The 14,868-nt window shown below is 47.2% G+C and overlaps 3 protein-coding genes across 4 annotated transcripts; 1 reads left to right on the forward strand and 2 right to left on the reverse strand.

The window, feature by feature from the left end:
• The first annotated feature begins 152 nt into the window (after window positions 1-152).
• zgc:112982 (uncharacterized protein LOC503771 homolog) lies at window positions 153-10,456 on the forward strand. The gene is made up of 10 exons (XM_054765522.1): window positions 153-408; window positions 1,128-1,174; window positions 1,259-1,864; window positions 2,045-2,848; window positions 5,239-5,411; window positions 5,486-5,603; window positions 5,683-5,731; window positions 5,817-5,999; window positions 6,068-6,170; window positions 7,293-10,456. The coding sequence occupies exons 2-10, from the start codon at window positions 1,140-1,142 to the stop codon at window positions 7,304-7,306; spliced, it is 2,085 nt and encodes a 694-aa protein (XP_054621497.1). The 5' UTR covers window positions 153-408; window positions 1,128-1,139; the 3' UTR covers window positions 7,307-10,456.
• lipib (lipase, member Ib) lies at window positions 383-11,782 on the reverse strand. 2 transcript variants are annotated; one of them, XM_054765521.1, is made up of 10 exons: window positions 11,672-11,782; window positions 9,784-10,175; window positions 9,606-9,714; window positions 9,270-9,371; window positions 9,075-9,164; window positions 8,847-9,014; window positions 8,692-8,781; window positions 8,509-8,617; window positions 8,246-8,419; window positions 383-8,167 (listed from the first exon to the last, which is right to left on the reverse strand). In XM_054765521.1, exons 1-10 carry the CDS (start codon window positions 11,721-11,723, stop codon window positions 8,083-8,085), a joined length of 1,371 nt encoding a protein of 456 aa, XP_054621496.1. In that variant the 5' UTR covers window positions 11,724-11,782; the 3' UTR covers window positions 383-8,082. The 2 variants fall into 2 exon arrangements, with proteins under 2 accessions (XP_054621496.1, XP_054621495.1); XM_054765520.1 differs by having other exon boundaries at window positions 8,847-9,164.
• Window positions 11,783-12,552: 770 nt separating this feature from the next.
• Window positions 12,553-14,153, reverse strand: zgc:112408 (uncharacterized protein LOC550260 homolog). Its single transcript, XM_054766390.1, has 7 exons — window positions 14,090-14,153; window positions 13,926-14,023; window positions 13,747-13,819; window positions 13,596-13,678; window positions 13,323-13,526; window positions 13,047-13,181; window positions 12,553-12,804 (listed from the first exon to the last, which is right to left on the reverse strand). Exons 1-7 carry the CDS (start codon window positions 14,151-14,153, stop codon window positions 12,610-12,612), a joined length of 852 nt encoding a protein of 283 aa, XP_054622365.1. The 3' UTR covers window positions 12,553-12,609.
• Between the last annotated feature and the right edge of the window lie 715 nt (window positions 14,154-14,868).

The raw sequence follows: 14,868 nt of genomic DNA on the forward strand, positions 1-14,868 counted from the left end.
TCCTTGATTTTCCCACAAAGTGCTTCTTTATTTGTGCACATAAACAGAAAACTACTAAAAAACATCGATCTTATCACGCTAGCATCGGTCATATACTGACACTACCATTAGTATCGCTACTATCGATTTTTGCATCGCACCACAGACCTCGAGCTTGCACAGGAAGTGGTTGTTTGTCGCGCTTGCTGAAGGCTGCGTCATACAATACGGGCCCGCACTCAGCCATTTTATATGATAATTTAAGCAGTAAAACCAGCAATTTTGGCGTGAAATTGTCTGAGTGTGTCAGTTAATAGGGCTGTCAACCTAATGATGTAGTGTCCTATTGTGATGTTTGTGTGTATCTCTATTGTTGCTTTAGCTGAGGTTTTGGCTGCTTGAACTACACGGGGCTGCCTGAAGACGTAGGTAAGACGCAAGTTAGCTTATCAAACGTGTTTTAGTAGCATTGTGCTTGAGAGCTTGGTTGAAACTGCTATTGTGTAATTTAAAACAGCACGACACACAGGACTGCCATCCATTTGTGGCGGTGGGATCGAGAAGACGCCATCGTCTAATTTGCATAGTTTGCCACGACACATTTGCTAGTACGTTTTATGGATTCTGTGGGAGACAATAAGTGAGCAACAAAAATCATGAAAGCAAAACAAGAATGTTAAGAAACAAAAGACATAACCTAGAGGGATCTGATTCCTTGCTAAATGTAACACAAAGTTGGCACCTTATTCTCTGGCAATACAGGTGCGTATGAGGTGCGTTAAGAAGCCCATCTACTGTGCTGAGTTGGAAGGACAAACTACATTCACAAACAGTGTGTTTATGTGCGAGGGCGAAAAGGTAGCGCCAAATCTATTTGCAGCGGTCCAAATTATTCATGAATGAATGTATGGGAAACTGTTGACAACGTGTGTGAAATAAGTCAATGCAACGGTGGTGCTAACGTTAGCTCTGTTGCCATCAGCAGGTATGTGTACATGCAATGAAGCAAGCTGTAGCCAAACTGCACACTGAATGAGCTACTACTTCATTTGGTGTCAAGTTTGTGTACTTTACAGCTCTTGGAGAGATGTAACAGGTGTCTGCGTTGTTCCACCTGTATTGTGTTGACACCTTTTTTCTTATCTTAGAAGGTTGACGAAATGTCAAGACCAAGGTCTTCGCCACCTCAAAGCAGGTAGATAGACTGGCACCTACCTAAATTTATGTCACATGTTCTACAAACGTACTAATGTGCAATCTTCCAATATTTCCTGTCCAGGAGGCCCCCATGGAACGACCGTGGATCTTACAAAGGCTTTGCAGGATACAGTAAGAGTCGATCTGACTGGAGTCCCACTCTCAGAGATGAAGATCACAGGTTCCGTGAGGGCATGATCCCGGAAGGCCAGAGAAGAGCCTCTCCCTCTCCACAGGATCCCATTTGGCGTCACCAGGATGACGATGGGTATTACCGCGGGAGGCCATCACCTCGTCGTGATGCGATGGACCGCCGTGTCCCAAGATCTTCTACCCAGCGTGACGGAGGATCAGATGCGGATAGACAAAGAAGAGAAGACATGCATTTTAGTAATAGGGGTTGGGCACCATGTTCCCCTTCGAGGTTCCCAATGGACCACCAGGCTCCAAATTCTCACTCGGATCATTCAAAAGGAGCACCGGACTGGAGGCGAGAGCAATGGGGGCAGGGAGGCGGGCGGTTCAGAGGAGTCAGCCCCACTGTCAGGTCAGATGAGCAAAGAGGAGGCAGAAGAGAGAAGAACGCTGAGGGTCCCCACAGAAGCAGACCAAGAGAAGATCTGCACCAAGAGATGAGCCCCCCCTGGAAGAGGGCAAGAAGAGAAATGGAGCCCCAGCATCACAGCGGGTAAATCTGAAGCTAACTGACACAAAAAAGGGAAGCAAGAAATCAGCTTCCGGACTTCTTGTCTTTGTGCTCTTTCACCAAACTTCTGCGTCTTCTTTCCTGTCCTAAAATAAACGTACATGTTGATCTGACTTTTCATGAATGTGAGCGCTAATGTGTCGCCTCCTCTCGCTGTCGCAGGTTCAGGCGGGAAAACAAGGTCTTTGGTGAACAGCGCTCCTCACCAGCCTTTGAAGGAGACCACCGCGGGGGTCCTCCCCATAAAGATGCTCACGGATCAGGAGCACTTGCTTTTGACCACGATCACTACAACCAAGACAGCTGGAAGCCACCCCAGCAGGAACATTTAGATCACGGAGACCATGTCTTCAACCAGCAGAGAGAGTCTGGTCCACGGAGCTCCTCACAGGAGGGATTCAGGACGTCAAATAACAAGCCCGATGTCCGTGAAGACTCCCGAAGACGCTCCTTTGCAGAAAATTGGAGGGGAGACTATGAAAGCAGGAGGAGCCCACCACCACAAGAGCGGGCAAACGTCCCAAGATTTGCCAGACGACATGGTCCCGCAAACCTTAGAGGGAGGTGTGGTCCTCATTCTGCGAGAGAGAGGTTCGATCACAACCATGTCAGAAACGTCGGACCCCCAAAGTACCGGCCAAACTTTCACCACTTTTCCCGGGGATACCATGGAAATGCTCGAAAGGATCAGAGAGTGGGATTCATACCTCAGGAGGAAGCTCAATACTCAAATGCCATGGAGGAGGACGAGGACGAGGAGGAGGAGCAAAGCTGGACAGAAGGAGATGGACACTTGGAGCAGATCAGGCCTGCGAGTTTAAAGCAACACTTGGCGAGGGACAACCCGGGAAAGGAGCAGAATTGGCCGTTTGATGGCTTGGAGGATAAAAAGTCCAAAAACATGACGGTGGTAACGGAGGAAACGCTAACCATTAAAGTGGACATGAGCCGACCGGCACACGCAAGGTAATGTATTTAGTTTGATTTGAACCTTTCTTGTGAGTAAAAACTACACAGGAAGAGGAAAGGGAAAAGCAGTTAGGGAATGACGTGGCGGGGAGATGGATGAGCAGAGAGTTCGACATCGGGAATGACGATTAGGAGGACAGCATGTGGCAGAATTGGAACGTTGACCACCTGTTAAACATCTCATGTGGTGTGATGTCGTCTCACGTTTCCTCATGACGTCACATGAACCACCCAAAGTGATGGAAGAGCATGGATCATCTTCAAGTTGGCCTGCTACTGGATTTATGGGAATTCTACACATCTTTGCTCGCTTCAATGCAAGTGCTGTGAGGAACCACATCTAAGAAGGAATGGTGCACAAGAATCCGACTGCTTCTGCTCCTGCAACCACTTGGATGACTTGAGGCTAAACGGGAACGGGATTTGGAATCATGTGGAAGAGGAGGAGGATGAGGAGGAAGAAGAAAAAGAGGAGAAAAGAGGAGCCAATGTAGAAGGAGATAAAGAATGTTCAAGGAGGAAGTCAACATTCACGGATCATCAGGAGTAGCTGAAGGCGGCGTGGGAATCAGTGTCAAAGCGCTGCTTCTTATACGGGAATGTGCAATGCACTTATTACTCAGCCATTGGCTCAGTCTATTCCACAACATGGAACCTTTTGCTTGGGAATGAAAGACTGAGCGGGATGACGCTGGTCCGATATGGCTACCAATGCGCTGCCACTGCTTGCAAGCGGCCATTTGACAACCAGGAAGCCATCTCATTCATGATGGTGCCGAAAAGAGCAGAAAGCATTTGTTCTGGTTGCTTCACAGAGGACTTTGAGCAAGGCTGACATTGCGCAGCATTGCCGAATCAAGAAGCAGAAAGGAACTTCTGAAAGGAATAGTACACAACAATGGAAACACTGATGTCCACATGTTATAAGGCTGCTACTTTACATTCAAAGACAATGCTTTTAAGTGCAGTCATCATGCAAAGCACAACAGCATCTTTAGACCTTGCGCTTGAGGAGAACCAGGAAGGAAAATGTGTGTCATTCACTGATTGGATCACCAGCAATATTATTTGACTGATTTAAAGCAGTTGACCACATGTCTACATGAAGACATAACAAAGCAGTACTAGCAAATGTGAGGTAAAATAACCCTCACATTTGAAGCAGAAAAGAAAAGGACTTCTACTCATGTTTGAAGTTTGGTTACATCACCGTGATTTTCCTTTTAAATGAATGACAGCAGGAGGTGGGACAAGAGGAGGAACATCACAGCCATGAAACAAGTGTCACTCACTTTTTAAGATGAGCTCTAAGAAGAAGGGATTGCAGTGAACTCGCCTGATGTGGTGCCACCGTTTACCTCGAGAGTCGGCGAAAGATGTTTGATTTGCTTCTCCTTGATGCATGTGAAAGAGAAGCGTTCCAGCGTGGAAAGAAAAGGTGTCCCAAAAAGGTGAAGCGCCTGAAAGAGAAGCATTCCAGCGTGGAAAGAAAAGGTGAAGCACCTGAAAGAGAAGCGTTCCAGCGTGGAAAGAAAAGGTGAAGCACCTGAAAGAGAAGTGTTCCAGCGTCAAAAGAAAAGGTGTCCCAAAAAGGTGAAGCACCTGAAAGAGAAGCGTTCCAGTGTGGAAAGAAAAGGTGAAGCACCTGAAAGAGAACCATTCCAGCGTCGAAAGAAAAGGTCTACCAAAAAGGTGAAGCACCTGAAAGAGAACTGCTCCAGTGTCGAAAGAAAAGGTGTCCCAAAAAGGTGAAGCACCTGAAAGAGAACTGCTCTAGTGTCGAAAGAAAAGGTGTCCCAAAAAGGTGAAGCACGTGAAAGAGAAACGCTCCAGCGTGGAAAGAAAAGTTGTCCCAAAAAGGTGAAGCACATGAAAGAGAAGCATTCCAGCGTGGAAAGAAAATGTGTCCCAAAAAGGTGGAAGTTGTTTGTTCCACATCAGGAGGAGAAGTCTCGGCGGGAGACGCCACCGAGCCGCCAAGAAGCAAATGGTTGAAAACTGTAGGCGAACGTGCCTCACATGAAAGTACATCAAGCATGGATGGCAGAACCTGTGTTAAACGTTCACCCGATTGTTTATGCTCAAGCATGTGTGCGTGGGTTAGTTTGTGTAGGAACACTAGGTCGAAGTATTGACCTAGTCAGGTAAGTAGGATAGCATTTTTTTTGTTTGTTTGTTTTTTTTTGTCTTCAGTGAGCAGTGAAGTTTTTTTTTAACAACTCAACCCGGTGAACGAACTTCAAAATCCTTTCCTAGCGGTGTGGTAAATAAGTTTGAACACACCCCCATGCAGCCCCCATCTCATCCTTCCTCACATCTTTCTCCTTATCCCCTTCTTCCTTGAATCTTCCGCTTCCTTCTCGACCTTCCCTCACCCCTCGCAGCAGCACGCTGTGTTATTCTGCAGATCGCCAGCTCTCTCTAGACCTGGTCAACGTGGGACGCCAGCGTCTGGACTTCTTGCCCTCCATGACGGAGCCATCCAGAAGCAAACAGGACGGCACCGTGCACACTGGAACGTTTGCGCAGGAAATTATTACACTGGTGCATCATGTCAAAGGTCAGCGTGTGTCTCATGGCAGCACTTTGGATGCATAAGAGGAAGTCCCAATCTACTTTCTTTGTTTCCTGCAGAGCTCTACTTTAAAGGTGAAGGCATCACCCTGAACAAACGCTTCTCCGCGCCCCAAAAAGGCCACTGTGAAGAAGAGGGTGCGGGGATGACTTTGGACCAGAGGTTTTCATCCAACAAGTACGCCGCCCACCCTGATGTCTGAATGCTGTTTTTGTTATCTTCAACTTTGACTTGAGTCTGTGGCGTCTCTCTGCAGCTTCAACTCGAACATGTCAGCAAAGCCTCAAGACGACCTCTTTCCCCACGTAAGCAAACTTGGTCCTGCCTTCTCATTCATCAGCAGACTTGAGTAGACATCAGTAGACATGATGTCGCCACGTCTGCATTCAGCAGCCCATGCATGGACCGGGCGACCTGAGGCACGATCTGGAGCGGCGGCGACAGCAGCGTCTGGATGGCGTGACCATCACCATACCAGGAAGCAGCCAGCGAGGCGCGCTCAGCACGGTCAAGTTCGGCGGCGATGATGTGACGATTCCAGAAGTGCAGGACCACAGATGGGATGCCAACACGGTGAGTCTGAAAGCTGACTGGACCTCATGTGTCACATGGGCCTCCAACCTTTGACCTTCTGTCTTTAGAGTTCCAGGAGAGGAGGAGCTCCTTCCAGAATGAACGTCGGACCGCCACAAAGGTACAGGAACCGGCAACCCATGGGGGGCCAGAACCACAACAACAACACAGGTAACTTATTAGAACAATCCACACCAGCTATACCTATAGACATCAATGCTCCAATTAACACCTTTTATTCAATAGTTGCCGGGTGTCTATCTAATTAGCATGGATAAAAATGAAAACACCTGGCATTTATGGCTGTGGCTGTAGGCAACCCCCTGATGTAGTGTTTTTATTAATTTGGCAACGGCACCGGCAGTAGGCGCATTTGAAGTGTCCACGAGTGGTCAACAACCAACGGCTTTATCTACCTCTGCATGCACTTTAAAATGTTGCTACTCAGGTTGTTGTGAAAATCTCCACACTTAAAGCTGGCCGAGATGTTTGCTCTTAAATGCCGTTACAACATTGGTTCTGTTGCTGCCACATCTAAAGCACCCTACGTGTTGCTGACTCACTGCTCGTGCATTTTTTTTTTGAGTGCGTCTGCTAAATAACCCGCCATGGGGCCAAAGAAAGGGCCAGCACTATGATAAAGGTGAGAAACATTATTGAATTCAATCTCGCTAGATTGTACAGGAGGTCCGCGTCAGCTTTAAGTTCCATCCATTCGCCATTTATAATTAAAATAAACAAGACAAGTTCTTTGAGAGTAATCTCAGGTACAGTGTCCTAAAACTTGGAAGAAGACAAATCAATACAACCTGATCGGACGGCTTCTAGAGGAAGTTACTCCTTCAATTAACACCCCTTCATCCTTGCTGTGTCGGTAAATATTGCAGCTATAATCCCAGCATTTGCAGTATGTTTGAGTGATGTTACTGCCCCCTGGTGGCTACTTGCAAGACAGTCGGACCTTAATTAGTTCTAACTTAACCTTCCTCCTTCTCCGTCAACCTGGTGCGGCTCAGCGGGTTGCTTTTAGAATTCTTTTTCTGCTTCTTGGTTGTGTAATAGCCTATCCAGTGTCTTTGACCTTTGACCTAGTGACTGGTTACCTGTACTGTCGAGCTCGTCAAATCCTATTTCCTCCGCTTGCTCGTCGCTGCCCACAAGGCCAACAACAAAAAAAAAAAATCCTCCGCCGCTTTTGTGGTTGAGTGCTGACCCGCATTAGTTGCCGCCTCTTTGACTTAACCTGAATTTTTTTTCCCCGTGTGTGTGTGTGTGTGTCGCCGCCACCCACAGGTCCCAGCTGGTGACGGCCCCCATCGTTGGCTCTGAACAGCGTCCGCCGACCCGCTCAAGAAGACGCCAACAAGCGGCTGTCATCATGTTTTGTCTGCTTCACCTGCTGTCTTTGTTTTCGTGTCTCCCCCTTCCTTGTTGTATCTTCTCGCTCTGTGTTACTCCACCCATTTGACAAGATAACACTGAAATCGTTAGCTGTTAGCAGATCTAGTTTCTTTAGGTCTGACACATTTAAATGTCATGTCAGGAGTAAAAAAAAAAAAACAAACAAATCACCTCAGCCTTTGTGTGGTGTTTTGTAAACGATAAAAGATACATTTGTAGCGCTTAACTCAGCCCCCAACACACACAGGAAGTGATGACAAAAGGCACGAACGAAGTAAAAAAAAAAAAAAAAAAAATACATAAAATAGAACCTGTAAAACCCATGATAGAAAATAAAACTTAGTGAAAAATGCAGCCTAAGTTGGCAAGAAGTTTGTTCCTACAAGCGTCCATGAGGTAAAAAGTCTTGGGTGCTGTTTCAATTGCTGCACTTCCACACGTAACATTTTGAGTGCCTTTACAAAATGCATGGAGTACCCGGATGTTGCCCTCAAATGGTGAGAGTGCAGTGATGGACCCTAACTACCCTCAAATGAAGTGCAAGTGTGCAAATTGAAACATAGCCCAGTTTTGGTCCACTGACGTATACACCGTGCAATGTGGCTTCCTGTATTCACAGAAGTCTCCTGTGAAGGGTGAGAAGGCGGCAGTGCCCAGGGGCGGTCCAGGCGGGGGCGTCCGGTTAAAGGTGGGACTCGCACGACAACGGCCTGAACGCCACCTCCGTGTTCTCCTCCATGATTATGTCAAAGCGGCACATCAGCGGCCTAATGGAGCACGAAACATAAGTCACAATAAAAACATGACACCCTGCAGGTCACAAGGCGGTCTCCTGTTCTGCTGACCTTTCTGGCTGTTCCAGCGGCGTCAGTCGTATCCGCAGCAGTCTGATTTTGTAGCGTGGGCCGATCACATTGCCGGTGTTGATGCGTAGGGAGATCTTCTGCACATGCGGCAGGTCCTCGTCGAACTGGGCCAGGAGACGCGTGGACGTGAACTGCTCGAAGCGCAGGAGCTTGCTGTGGAGGGAGGCGTGATGAGAATGATGTCATTTACGTAGTGTCCCTTTTAATTTGGATGAATGTATTAGAACTAGAGGGATACTGACTGGTCTATGCGGGCCTCAGTGAAGGTCCTGCCACCGTGCAGGCGGATGTAGACCACCCCCCAACGGAGGTACTGGTTCCATGTCACCATGTCCACCCTGTAGTTGAGTTCTGGCACATACGTAGAACGAGCACTTTAAAAGAAAATCCAAATTGTGAATTGAAATAAAGGTCATGTGACTCACTTCTATAGGGGAGGGTAGCTGTGGTGCTGAAGAACACTTTGGTCTGCCCCAAACGCAGGAGGCTTTCACGCCACTTGCTGACATCGTAACCTGAGAAGAAAAGTGTCAACTCGGAGTTCAAAACTGCAATACAGTACGCCATTTGTATTGCTCACCGAGTTGAGGGCAAGGGGCGGGCTTAAAGGCCTCGCACTGCATGCACCGCCCATCCAGGAAGTCGGCATAGGAGGCGCACGGGTAGGCGGTAAGGCTGCAGGTTTGGTTGAGCGCGCACAAGTACAAAAACACTGACCGCTGGTGGTCACACACGAAGTAAGACTTCCCTGTCGGGTGGAGAAGGGGGTTCATGCTGCCGTCAAGACTGTGTGTATTTATGTGCTTACCGGCAAATATGGTTTTGGGGCACCCCGGTTGGTCCGCACCCCCGTTGGCGTAGAAGTCAATGTGACCGTGGGCGCCTCGCAAGCCAAAAGCTGCAGCACAGAAATTAGGGAGCGTGTGTGACTGCAAAACTGGTTCAGCTTTTGGAGTGTTGTGTATGATTAGTGTGCGCTAATAGAGGTTTGTTTACAACTCACAGTCCATGTCCGTGTGCAGCACGTCAACAAACATGGCGTCCGAAGGGTCCAGCCTGTCGTCTGGAGTGGCGCTGGTGAAGAGGGGCCCCGCCGGGTCCAAACCTGGACCACAAGCAAACAGAGGAGATGCTGTAATCCTACAGTACTGGGCGAGCTACTTCCAAAATGTAATATATTTTATTACTAGTATACTAAACAAGTACAATATCTAATACACTGGTGGTTGCTAGCAAAAAGCCAGCCAATGACAAGACAGCGGGAAAACAGAGTTCATGTCAGATTAGTTTCCTTCAGAGTATTTACCTGACAGTCCACTTTTTCTTTTTTTTTTTTTACCTGTAATGCGTCCGAGCTTTCCCTTCAGGTTGGCGCCCACATACCCAGCCAGGTGAGCCCCCAAACTGACCCCAATGAGGTGAATTGAACTCAGCGAGGCTCCTTCCTCCTAAGGACACATTCCATCTTTACTTACATGAGCTCCCATTTGCCATCACGTCCGCACGTGAAGTCTCACCTGCATGCTCATGATGAACCCTGTCAGGTTGTAGGCCGCGTCCCTGGTGTAGCTCACGGCAGTGAGGTAGTTGAGGTTGGCGGCCCCCCGGTTCCAGTCCACCACGATGACGTTCATGTCCTCCTGCCTGGCCAGCAGGCGCACAAGGTGGTCGATCCAGATGGGCGGCGCCCCTGTGGGGCGGTAGCCGTGGATGATGAAGGCGGTGGGACGGGAGAGGTTGAAGAGCGGCTGCGAAGGGAAGAGGTGGTGGTGGAGTTCGCGGCCGCAGTCCAGATTGGAGCGCGTGTAGAGGAGCAGGCGCACGTACAGACTGGTGCCCATGAAGCAGTGGGACAGGTTCAGGTCGGTGAAGTTGTCGCAAGGATCGTCAGCACCCGGGTCCTCCCAGCCTGGACCAGGAATGTGGACAACATGACTACAAGTCGGGTATACAGTAATCTTGGTGAAAAAGTCTATTTGAAGTCTATTTGTTCATGTTGGCAGGTCTGCACTAACACTGAAAGTACTCCCTGCCTCGCACACCCCCCTTGACAGTTCACCGCACCCCCCCAGAGGAGCCTGCCCCAATGTTTGAAAATTGTGTTTTGTTTGTTTCTCATAATATGACACCTTAAAAAAAGGTGTAATATAATTTATTAAATACACTTTGTAATAATTGAACTGTATGCTACTAAAATGACATTATTTTAGTATATACTATATATTTATAGTCTATTCTCGTTTTTTTTTTCATTATTATAATTTCTGAAGGGTTTTTTTCTATTTTCTTGTAAGTTTTCGTCTCATAATTATGACTTTATTCCCATAATGCTTTGACTTATTCTCCTAACATTTTAACTTTTTCTGTAACTTAATTTTCCAAAAATTACAACTTTATTTGTTTTGTTTTTCGTGACATTACGACAAAAAAAAACACATTTTTTCTTTCATATTTCAACTTTATGCTACTAAAATAACATTAATTTTCCTCATATTATGCTATTCTTATAAGATTGCAACTTTTTCTCATTAGATAACACAATTTTTATCTTTATTATTTTGACTTTATTCTTGTAAAAGTGCTGCTGATTTTTACATTTTTGCTGTACTTTTTTTTTTTTTTTACTTTTCTTCTTAAATTATATTTTTAGAATGTGCCACAGGCCACAAATGGCTCATGGGCCGCACTTTGGACACCCCTGTTTTAACCAAACCAAACACGACATGTATGACCACATTTGGCTGTTGATTTTGACAAGATGCCTTTTTGGGGGCTAAACAGCAGTGAAGAACACAAATACATTGATTCAGACACAATACGGACACACAGTTGACCAGGTCAGAGGTCAATGAAGCCTAAACAAGACAAGGAACCTTCCAGATAAACAAAAAGACCAAAGTTGAACCTTAACTCGACTCTTGGTGTTAAAATATTCACTCGCTTCATCTTCAAAATAGACATTTTTATGGGCGTATTCATTGCTCGTGCTGGCTGGCATCTACTGTGGTACGTTCAGTTTATAGGTCAGTCTCTTCCATAGCTTAACTCCACGTATTGACATGGTAATAGAATAGACAAACCTTAGTAGATGAACAACAATCCAAAGTCTCAGTTTCTAGTACGTTTTATGGGACACTGGAGGAACTCGGGTGCGACACTGCCCTCAATCGGATCAGTCTGCTATAAAAACGCCTCATCCCTCGACGCAACAGGTGATTAGTTTTGTCAATCAACGCAGGAGGGCGGGGCCAGTGGCGGGAAATGGAAGCAATTCCAAACTGTGTTATTTATTATGACTGCTTTACTACTTCTTTAAGAAGTTAGATCGCATGTGGTGGGAATGTTTTTAGGATCAATCAGGTAGGACTGCTAGTTAAGTCGTGTCCCAAAAAAGTGGACTCTTACCTTGGCAGAGCACGAGGACTCCCAGCAGACCCAGGTGTCTGCAGGACAGCATCCTTCCGAGTCTCTCAGGGAATGACAGCGAGTGGCGTTCCTGAGAAGGTCGGGCTGAGCCTGCTGGTTAAGAAGGGAGGGAAGGCTCCTTGTGGGAGGAGCTAAAATGACTTGGGATGTAAGAGTGGAAGTCAGCTAATCACATGGCTTATTTTGCAGACCAATCGCAGCAAGTCCGAGCACGCCCCTACTGGTAGCTGGAGGTATGACACGCTACGGTTTTGTCGGGTTTGGTTTAGGCCTGTCCAATTAAGGGTCTTGTGGTCCACAAAATAAGTCCAGATAGTAAGGGAGAACTCGCCTGGTGGTCCTGCAGTGATCTACGTCCCTGATGAGTGGCTGTGAGGGTTATTAATAGCTTCCCAAGGCGGCCCTGCCCTCTAGAACCGGCACCGACATGTAATTTAGCTCGCAGCATGCTGGGAATACATCAAAGCAGCTGGCACTGTGAGATCTGCATGAAGTCAACATGCTGGGACACTCTTCAGGTCTTCTTGAGGAGTTTGCCCAGAACTTGTGGAGGGCCAGGTAATGGATCAGGGAAAGGTCACAATGTTCTGGCTGCCTAAGAGCTTATTAGTGGAAGCCTGCCCCCCCCCCCCCACACACACACACACATAAACACACACTCACAAACATCAGTCACATGACTTGGCAAACATGGGAGAGCAGCGTGGAAGAGATTAGAACACCAGAGACGTGGGTCTGATCTTATTTTGAATGGAAACTTCATTTATCCGCAAATGATTGACACAATGCAGTCTGCTCCGTGCAGCTAAAACACTTCATACCTGCAGGTTTTGGCGCTTTCAAAATAAAAGGCACTCAAGTTAATTTAGAAAAAAACAACCCCCAAAACATATCGATTGCTTTGCAGTTGTGGTTCCTTAACAGAACCGCTGGCTGTTGGCGATGAAGGCGTCCATTAGTTCTGTAGGTAGCGAGACCACCAGGACATTGGTGCTGCTCGGTGCTGAGGATAAAGCCTGCAGGTACCTCAGGTGGAGCGCCACGGGAGGGAGATTGGACGCCGCCTCCTTTAAAGCTCGAGACGCCTTTGCTTCCCCCTTGGCCGCTATCATCTTAGACACACAAAACATAACACTGTTACTTTCAACTACAGTACATCTTCCACTCATGTCCATCATGACTTGAAACCGTCACATGACCTTCCTTTGAACCTACGGCGGCTCAGCCCGCACACAGATGGTGGTGTCAGGTCAGAGTGGGCCGGCAGACCCAACAACACCAATCTGTCGGGCACCAGACTGACAGATTGTGGTCTACTACTAAAGGTACGCTACAGACTGTTCTTTTCTGGTACCTTGGCTCTCGCCTTCCTGGACGCCTCGGCCTCTGAGGCCAGACAACGCTGCAGACCAGCAGGTAGGCTCAGGTTCATCAAGGCCACCCGCTCCACCCAGACGCCCCACTCTGAGGAAGCAGCACACAGCGCCTCCTGCATGAGAAAACAGGTATTGCATGCATCCTAATAGCATTAATCAATAGTATTAGCATTCAGAGTCCTCAACCGTTTTTACCGCCACCTATTGGACTTGAGTGGAACAGTAGCAACATTAGCCTTGACTTGCTGGTGCACCTTAAGCTTCCTCGCCAGTCGTGCACTTTGGGTCAGGACTTCCGCCAGGGTGTGCTTGCCCAGCGTGGCCCTCAGTACCGTTTGAGCAAGCGTATGCGTGGCCAAGTGGCCGTCTTTTACACGTGTCACCCAGAGGGAGGGCTCCACCACTTGGTAAAACACCGCAGCGGACGCCTTTAGCGACACACCGTCAGCGGTCAGTATCTGGCGGCAGCAGGAAAACATCACTATTAATTAAAAAAAAAGAACTTGGCGCTCACGTTGACTGCTGACCTCTTGTGGTCGCATGTGGAATGAGACGGTCCTCAGGTCCACTTTGTGGATGCTATCCAGCCAGGGGATGAACCAAAAAAGGCCTGGAGGTCAAATTATAAGACGCTGTCATTTTGCTACATGCTAATAAAGTCAAGTAAAAAACTGATACCAGGTCCTTTGGCTGGTCCAGTAACGACACGGCCCAACCTGAAGATGACAGCACGCTCGTACTGTTGGATCACCTGAAAGACAAAACATCTTGTTTTGACCGTGCGAGACAGACTGGGTCAAAATATTATAAACAGCGCTCTGTATGATATACAAAACAATGTCTCCTTGTGGGACCACCTGGGCGCACGTCCATGCTGTGACAGGGAACGTGAGGATGATGAAGCCCACTGACAGAAGAGTCAACAAGACCCCCAGCAGGCCGCACGTCCTCCTCTCTACAGGAGGAAGAAACCATTTCAATGAATTTCCAGGAACCTGACGAGCTAGCTGACTCGACCAACCTTTGTGGGGGTTTTCAACATCAAAACCGTCCAAAACGCCAACTTTGTTTCTCCTGGCTGGCATTGATGCGTCGTAAGGTCAAACACACAAGTTTTGGTGTTACTTGTAGCACCTAAATCTCAGTATGAATCGGTGACAGACATCTGATTGCCTAGCAACCTGACCACGCCCCCATAAAGCAAAGCGACATCATGGATCATTTTACTCAGCCCAACACCCAACAGACTTCTCCTTGCTCAAAATGAAATGAATGATTTTAATTCAAAATTGAGGTGACCGGAAAGTGAAGAGTGAAAAACAACCTCATTCTACGCTTGCTGTTGACCTTGTGAAGGAATGAATTTTGAACTATGATATTTTGCTCTTTTTTAAACATGGACTGGATCGCTTCACATTTTTTCCTTAATCAAGCAAAAAATTTAATTTAAAGACATTAAAAATCACCGTTTCTTTCCTAAAATGTGATATTTAATTCAATGATGATAACCAATCATATAGATCAGCATACGGTGTAATATTAATCTTATTTCTTGTTATATTGCGCGTGCACTTTCTATGGCGCCAGCTCGCCCAGTCCACCTGAAAAGGGGGCGTATCTCACGTTACGTTTTTTTAAAGTATTGAAGGACAAACAAATAATTGTAACTTTAGCACGGATTAAACATAAAGTATGACGTCCGGTATAATACACATTGCTATGCTGTACAAGAAACTACCGTAAGCGTTATGGTGTCTGTTGGCTTTCTACCCCCCTCTCTATCGCTGACTTGGTTTGTTC

The sequence above is a fragment of the Dunckerocampus dactyliophorus genome, chromosome 21 (genome assembly GCF_027744805.1).
Source record: "Dunckerocampus dactyliophorus isolate RoL2022-P2 chromosome 21, RoL_Ddac_1.1, whole genome shotgun sequence".
In the NCBI taxonomy this organism is placed as follows: domain Eukaryota; kingdom Metazoa; phylum Chordata; class Actinopteri; order Syngnathiformes; family Syngnathidae; genus Dunckerocampus; species Dunckerocampus dactyliophorus.